Source organism: Cebus imitator, unplaced genomic scaffold, assembly GCF_001604975.1.
Source record: "Cebus imitator isolate Cc_AM_T3 unplaced genomic scaffold, Cebus_imitator-1.0 Scaffold22, whole genome shotgun sequence".
Lineage (NCBI taxonomy): Eukaryota > Metazoa > Chordata > Mammalia > Primates > Cebidae > Cebus > Cebus imitator.
Window position 1 is genome coordinate 302,246 of NW_016107337.1, and position 8,994 is coordinate 311,239.

Below are 8,994 nucleotides of genomic sequence, written 5' to 3' on the forward strand. Positions count from 1 at the left end.
AATTCTCCTGCCTCAGCCTCCTGAGTAGCTGGGATTACAGGCACACGCCACCATGCCCAGCTAATTTTTGTATTTTTAGTAGAGACGGGGTTTCACCATGTTGACCAGGATGGTCTGGAGCTCTTGACCTCGTGATCCACCCGCCTCGGCCTCCCAAAGTGCTGGGATTACAGGCGTGAGCCACCGCGCCCGGCCCTCACTATTTTTAATTCTAAATGTTACATTGTAGTCATATCTACGTTGGGCAAAATTTTGAACTAAGTAATCTCTGCGGTCCCTTCTATCTGTAAGAGTCTATGATTTGATGCACATTAAATATATTAACTCACATATGCACACAACCCTTTTGGGGGGCATCTTTTCTTATTGACCTTATTTTACAGATGAGGAAACCAAGGCATGGAAACACCGAGAGCCTTTTCCACAGTTATATAGTAGTAAGTGGCAGAGATACGACTGGCATTTGGCTCTGGATTCAATACTTTTCTGCCTGTAGAAATAAAAGAGGAAGTAGTGGGTAGTAGTGGGTAGGAAGGCATGCAGGCAGTAAAGGTTGAGATAAAGGTAGAAGGAAGCAGGAAAAAACCTGGCGGTAAATAGTAGCCCTGCTTGTATTCAATGCACATAAACTCATTGTATCTTTTAATAATGTCAAGAACGGCCAATGCTAATACTTACTGAACTTTAAATTTTGTTTAAACAAATACATATTTAATGCAATTCACTGAAAAATAATGCTAGTGTTGAGCAATAAGACTTAACATCTATTTATAACTTTAATGCACTATAGTTTCCCTCTTATTTTTTTGGAGAGTGTGATTTTAATTGTTGGGAAATAGAGTTCTACTATATGCTTTCAAAAGAAAAAGCAAAAAATGTTTTTTAAGTTTCATTTTCAACAAACATTAAAAATAAGATTATAACTAAAGGGTAGCAATAAAATAAAGCAAGAAGCTCTGGGAGTCTGATAGCATGCTATAAAATGTACTGCCCAGAGGAAGATACCACTAAATGAGATCTTAGTTTTTTAAAAAGACATATGAATAAAATTATTTTCAGTAATGAATAAAATCTATTTCATATAGTTTTATTTAAATAGATATATTTAAGACTAACATGCTTTTGGACTTCTTTTGCTTTTCTATTTAGTACACTTCATTTTTTGAATTTAATCATCACCTAGAGTCTAGAATGGACAAAGCATATATCTACAGGTAAAGTATAACTCAGTATACTTGGGGGAAGGGGAAAAAGCAATGGTACATCATTTTTTACAGAATTTGGCAGGAATATACTTCCCTCTTCAAGTAAAGGGTATAATTTCAGCTTTTGGCTATGTAAAATATAGGACTATGTTCTAGAACAGATGTGGATATTTTAAGTGAAATTCATATCAGATTTTAGAATAGTACTAGACTAAGAAAATAGGACTTAGTATCTGCTTCTGTCAAAACAGGTACAGAAAAACATACTCTTTTGCAAATTGACTTTAAACTTTTCTCATGATAATTCATTCCTAATATGAATTTTATTCATTTGTTGTTCTAAACTTCACTTGCACTGAGACGTCTAGTTGCTGTTCATCATAGCATAAAGTCTCATGAGCCTTTTTTAGTTAAATCAGCATAGTGTATTTTATGGGACTTAAACTGAAGAGGTGACCCTTGAGGCATGTCTTTCACGGAGTTGACTCACAACATCTGTGAAAAGAGAAGAAGTTTTTTTTTTTACACTCTGTCAATCCCAGTCAAGACATTGCCATCAGAAAATATGCAATGGTACCATCACTTTATACTGTACTAATGAGAGTTAACAGTTCACAGATCCAAAGCAAGGGGTTCACTGGAGACTTTAAGAAAAAGAAAATGCTAAAATAGGCTGTATTCCAGAAACAACGTGAATTCTTACTTTGCATCTGTTGCCTCTGACAGAGTTATTCGAACGACTGGATACCTGCTGTTTATTCTGCACGTTAATGCCTGTGTTTATTATTGGGCTTCAAACTATGAAGGAATTGGCTCTACTAGATGGGTGTATGATGGGGAAGGAAACAAGTAAGTTCTAATTTTGAAAGAAACCTTTATTGATTCTTCTTAACATTCTGTTTCATTGTATGAATTTTTAAGAGCCAGTGTCTTTGAAGCTGTCATAACCTATTTAATGGATGGAAAATACTATCTGGCCATTAAAAAGGATAAGATCACGTCATTTGCATCAAAATGGATGGGATCGAAGATCATTATCTTAGTGAAATAAGCCAGACACAAAACAGTAAATATCACATGTTCTCACATTTATGTGGGAGCTAAAAATATTGATCATATGGAGACAGAGAGTGGAAAGATAAATAACAGAGACTCAGAAGAGGGAGTGATGGGGAGAGGAGCGCATAAAGAAAAGTGCATTAAAGGATACGAACATACAGTAAGGATATATTCAATGTTTGATAACACAGCAGCGTGACTATAGTTTGAAAACCTGTGTTGTACTTGGGTAAGGGACACCTTGAACACCCTGATTTTATCGCTACACATTATATCCATGTAACAAAATTGCACAAGTACCCCATGAATTTGTCCAAATAAAAATATTTTTAACTGAAAAACCTATTTAGTAAGTTAGTACATTTTTAAGTGAATGAGCATAGAAAAGAATAGAATAGAAAACATCAGTCTGTCTGATAGTAGGGAAGTGTGTGTGTGTGTGTGTGTGTGTGTGTGTGTGTGTGTGTGTATTTGTGTGTGTGTATCTTGAGTTGGCCTGTGAAATGCATTTTTTACTCTGGATTATGATTTTTAAAGTTTGAAAGCCTCTACTTTAGACAACTGAGCAGTGAGGTAACTTTTAATCACTCTGCTGCTGATTGTTAGTAATGAACAATATTAATTATTTAGAGGGCAGGTGCAGTGGCTAATTAGTTTACCAGTGAAGGGTTTTATGGGTTTATGACTCAGCTATAACCACTAACTCAATTAAACACTTAGAGAGTAACAAGGATCATAAATTAAACTTGACAATTAGGTATGCAAGTGTCCCAGAAATAAAAAAGATCATTTGAAAAATTTAGAGCAGTAGAATCAGGACTCAGGAATGGCAACTGGGTATTTAATAGTGAAATTTCCTTATGGTAAGATACAAAGACCAAACGTAAAGTTGACTTTACTAACTTTCTGCTCCAATGAAATGACATTGAACATATAATAAGGCAACGTCCAAGCTGGAAAAAAAGCAGGTCCCAGCATTACTTTGAAGGTCAACTCACTGCAGCCTTGGGATAGAGAGCAATTACAGGATAGAGCAAAGAGAGGGAAAATAACTTGCAAAACTACATACTACCTAGAGTGAGTTGGATGTGCATAAAGGATTATAACAACCAGAACCGATTTTAAAGAATCTGAAGTCAGAAGGATCACTGGCTGGGAAACATACACACAGACACTCTATTTCCAGAAAATTTCCTAAATAAATAATTCCCTTTAGAATGTGAATTATTTCCTTTGATATAAATAACTAATTTGTATAAAAATTGGCTAAGATAACCAACATCATTAGGTGACTGTGATGATAGCTATTTTTATCAAATTAGCAAAACAATACAGGATTACATCAGAATGTCTTCCAGAAAAAATTGAATTATTTCTCTTTTACACCTAGATGCCTCTCTGCAGAGTTTCTAGGGACTATATCTTGTTCCCAGTGTCAAGCTCAGTGTTAAGTATATAATAATAGGCAATATATTAGGTATACAAAGGCAGGAAGACCGAGGGGGAGTAAGGAAAAAAGAAAGGAATGGTCAAATCTGCATTATAACGAGAAGAAAGAAATCTCAGCTTCAGCCCATAAGAAACTTAAAGTGTGCTAGTGTTTTAGAAACGTAGGTACCAAACCTGAAGTAGAGTAGGGAATAAGAGTGAGTAACCACTAAAGAACAGAAATAAAGAGGATAACTTCTAAATTGGTAAGGGGAAACAATAAGAAAATGTAAAAAGCAAACCAATCCAAAAAAAGACAAAAATAAAGAGTGGCAGTTGTGGGGAGAAGTATAGGAAAGGCAGGACCATAGAAGACACAACATAAGACGGTAAGGACAATTTAAAATAGATCAGTATGTTACCAGAAAGAGGTCCCGATCCAGACCCCAAGAGAGGGTTCTTGGACCTTGTGCGAGAAAGAATTTGGGACAAGTCCATGGAATAAAGTAAAAGCAAATTTATTAAGAAAGTAAAGAAATAGGCCGGGCGCGGTGGCTCACGCCTGTAATCCCAGCACTTTGGGAGGCCGAGGCGGGTGGATCACGAGGTTGAGAAATCAAGACCATCCTGGTCAACATGGTGAAACCCCGTCTCTACTAAAAATACAAAAAATTAGCTGGGCATGGTGGTGCGTGCCTGTAATCCCAGCTACTCAGGAGGCTGAGGCAGGAGAATTGCCTGAACCCAGGAGGCGGAGGTTGCGGTGAGCCGAGATCGCGCCATTGCACTCCAGCCTGGGTAACAAGAGCGAAACTCCGTCTCGAAAAAAAAAAAAAAGAAAGAAAGTAAAGAAATAAAAGAATAGCTACTGCATAGGCAGAGCAGTGGCATGGACTGCTTAACTAAGAATCCTTATAATTATTTCTCGATTATATGTGAAACAAGGAGTAGATTATTCATGAGTTTTCAGGGAAAGGGGTGGGCAATTCCCTAAATTGAGGGTTCTTCCCCTTTCCAGACTATATAGGGTAAATTCTAGACCTTGCCATGGTATTTGTAAACCGTCATGGTGCTGGTGGGCATGTCTTTTAGCATGTTAATGCGTTATAATTAGCATATAATGAGCAGTGAAAATGACGAGAGTTCACTTTCATAGCCATCTTAGTTGTGGTAAATTTGGGCCAACTTCTTCACTGAAACCTAATTTATAACCAGGGGCTCTGTTACCTGTATCTTGTGCCAATCTCCTATTTCATCCTATGACTTAGAATGTCTAACCTCCTGGGAAGGCAGGTTAGTAATTCACAGCTCTTATTTTACCCATCCCTTTTTCAAGATGGAGTCACTCTGGTTAGAACACCTCTGACAAATATGTGCAGTAAATTAATATGAACTAAACTCACATGCTAATAGAGATTGTCAATTGACAATCAATATAAGCATTAAAACAAAAGGCATTTTAGAGAAAAAGTTCACCATATAATGGTAAAATTTTTGATTCACGATTGTCAAAAAACAAAATTACAACAAATTTATTTTAACCATCTTAATTGGCTTTTATTTGCAATTCTAGAATCAGGCAACACCTCAACTGTATAAAATAGAATGAGTGTTCTGATACGCTGAGCAAAGGAGGTTGGCTTCATAGGCAGAAAAGGGCTGGAGAAAGCAGAAACAGGGAACAAAAAATGCATTGGTTATTTCCAAGCTACTTTCCTTGTAAAGGCGGAAGTAGAGGCGACTTCCTTACCATGCTGGATAAAACTGGTTTGTTTAGGGACTTAGCGCCCTCCCCCTCCCCCCTCCCCTCTCCCTCTCCCTCTCTCTTCCTCCCTCACTCCCTCCCTCTCCTAATTTCTTGGAATGGCAGATAAACAATTTAGTTTTAGTTTTGTGACACAGAACTTCAGCGTGAATAATTCCATTTTGGTTTGGTCTGTTTGGCCTAGTGCAGGAGTTTAGTCCAAACCAATGGCCTCCTATAAATTTTCTTTACTACCATCAAGATATTCCAATTCTAAATGTGTATATACCTAATAAAGTACTTATAATCATTCAAAAAATCATAAAGCAAAAATTGATAGAAGAAGGAGAAATTGGCCAATATATCATCAACGTGTGAGACACCAAACATAACTATTGACAGATCAAACAACCAAAAACAATAAACATATGAAAGATTTGATATCTCAATTAACAAGCTTGATTTCATGGGTACAAATAGAATCTTGCACCCCAGGATTAGAAACCACCCATTTTTCTTAATAGCTCACAGGAAAACTACTAAAAATGATCATTTTCTAGGCCCAAAACTAATTTCAATAAATTCCACAGTCTTGTTATCATACAACTCACATTCTCTGACTATAAATTTTATCCCATCAGCTCTGCTCTGCCTATTTAGACTGAAACATTCTTACACAGAACCAAAGCTCCAACAATCCTGTTACCAACTGTCAGGGACCCAGGTTATCTTTTTAGATAATTTGCCTATGGCAGTTACTTAGATACTTACATTCTCCTAACAGTTTTTGAACATCAACTTTTCCTTCCATTGCTTCATATTACCCTTTGATCTTGTAAGCCAAGTTTTTGCAATAATTACCTAAAGCATTTTTTTTAACTTAACCTTTGTGATGGTCCTGGCGACCTATAAATTGAAGGTTGTTTATTAGGCATTTGGATTTGCAAATTTTGCCCTAGTTAGAATTAGGCAGCAGACTGTGGGGCATAAGTGGAACACTGTGAACATTTAAAATAAGTCAGGTTTATTATTACTCCACTAATTCTCATCAGAACAGCAATTTCTACTCATTTCAATAGAAGGCATTTTTATTTATATTGAGTGAATGACAGCCTTCTTTAGACTGTAAAATTTGACAAAGAATGCAAATGTTTAGTTCAAAAGGAGAAGACAAATAAGTACTTAAGGTACTTTTGTTCACATGTATCCCAATTTTATTTATTTTCTGACATAAATTTCCTAAAACACACAAAACTTTTTAACAAATCCATGGTCCCAATCCCTAATGTATCTTTTCCTTAAAAAGAAAAAGAGAGAAGTAAACTAAGATGTCATGAGAATTATTGACTTTAGTTGAGATAAGGAATTACTATACCATAGTGCTAGAAAAATTTAGGTAATCCACCTTCTTAATTTCAGAGATGAAGATGAAGAGGCTTAGGTCTCATCATGAAAATATTTATTCAGGGTGTCCTAGATACCTGATAGCTGAGTTCAGACAATGGCAGAGAAAGAGAGAGAGAGGATATTTTATATTACAATTCCTGGAAGGTAACCCTTGGGATATAACAAAAAAACCCAGAGCAAAGAATTGGATGGATCAGAAGGAAGTTTGAAGGGCAGTAAGCAGCATGATGGGAGAGTCCAGAAGGAGATTTAACAGATGTGCTCACAGATCCAGTCTTCCCATATTCTCATTTCAGTAAGTCTAAGTATGCATTCACTCATCCATTTCAGTCACTCAACAAATATTAGTGAATTCCTATTGTGTGCTACTAGGCTCATAAATACCTACCTTTGTAGCACTTATATTCTATCAAGACCATTCTCCCTCATAGCCAGTGATTCCGGTAATAAGTTTACAGAAACCAGTGGCTAAGATGGATTGAGGTAGTTAAGGTCCACACAGAAAGATAAGTATAGAAGGGGTACTTTTAAAAGTTGCATGGTCCCACTACAGATTCACCACAATGGCTAAAATTTTAAAAACTGACAATACCAAGTGTTGGAGTAATGACAATGCCAGGTGTTAGGATAACATGGGGTTACTGGGACTCTCCTATATTGCTAGAGGGAACGTGAAATGATAAAACCATATTGGAAAAAGATCTGACAGTTTATTTTACAACTAAATATATCTACCTTACAACTCAAAAAATTCCAACCTAGGTATTTTACCCAAGAGAAATGAAAATATATGTTCACAGAAAGAAAACTTGTTCAGGAATTTTCATAGAAGCTCTATTCATCATAACCGAAAGCTTGAGGCAGCCTAAGTGTTCAACCATAGGTGAATAAATAAACGCACTATGGAATAAACATACAATGAATACTATGCAGCAATAAAAAGGAATAAATTACCAATACACAACATGAATAACTCTCAAAAGCATACTGAGTAAAAGACATCTTATACATAAGTATATATACTGTATGATTTCATTTATGTGAAATTCTAAAAAGGGCAAACTTATCCATGGTAGAAAAAAATTAGAACAGGTGACTGTCTCTGGCACATTTGAGTAAGGATTGACTGGGAGAAGAACTGAGAGAACTTTCTAAAGTGATGGCAAGGCTGTATGTCTTAATATGTGTTTTGGTTACACAGGTATATGCATTTGTCAAAATTTATTCAATGATACAAAAATCGGTAGCATTTATGCACACTAACAATAAGTTATCTGAAAAGGAAATTAAGAAAACAATATCATCTTTAATAGCATCAAAAAGAATAAAATATTTGGAATAAATTTAACCAAAGGGGTATGAGACTTCTACACTGAAAACTGCAAAATACTGATGAAAAAGTTACAGTAGAAACTAATAAACTGAGAGACATCTGTGTTCATGGGCTAGAATAATTAATATTGTTAAAATGTCCCAACTACTCACAATGATCTACAGATTCAATGTAATCCCTATCAAAATCTCAATGATTTTTTACAGGAATAGAAAAAAAATCCAAGAATTCTTATGAAACCACAGAAGACCCCAAATAGCTAAAGAAATTTTGAGCAAAAAGAACAAAGCTAAATGTATCCCACTTCCTGATTTCAAAATACATCACAGAGCTACGGTAATCACAACAGTATGAAACTGGCATAAAGGCATATATGTGGTCCAATGAAACAGAATAGAGATCCCAGAAATAAATGAATGAATATATAGATGATCAACTGCCTTCCCAAGAGTGCTAAGGATAAACAATGAGGAAAGATAGTCTCTTCAATAAATTGTACTGGGAAAACTGGATATTCACATACAAAAGAACAAAATAGGCTGGGCGAGTTGGCTCAAGCCTGTAATTCCAGCACTTTGGGAGATGGAGGAGGGTGGATCACAAAGTCAGGAGTTCGAGACCAGCCTGGCCAAGATGGTAAAATCCTCTCTCTACTGAAAATACAAAAATTAGCTGAGTGTGGTGATAGGTACCTGTAATCCAAGCTACTTGGGAGGCTGAGGCAGGAGAATCATTTGAACCCAGGAGGCAGAAGCTGCAGTGGGCCGAGATCGCACTACTGCATTCTAGCCTGGACAACAGAGCAAGAATCTGTCAAA

General features: G+C 36.2%; 1 protein-coding gene across 1 annotated transcript in view; it reads left to right on the top strand.

The window, feature by feature from the left end:
- CNGB3 (cyclic nucleotide gated channel subunit beta 3) overlaps positions 1–8,994 on the top strand; it is a 158,980-nt gene that overhangs the window by 95,571 nt on the left and 54,415 nt on the right. Inside the window, exons 9-10 of the mRNA XM_017521803.2 lie at positions 1,150–1,214; positions 1,932–2,054. Coding sequence (XP_017377292.1) covers positions 1,150–1,214; positions 1,932–2,054 — 188 coding nt within the window. The remainder of the gene's footprint in view (positions 1–1,149; positions 1,215–1,931; positions 2,055–8,994) is intronic.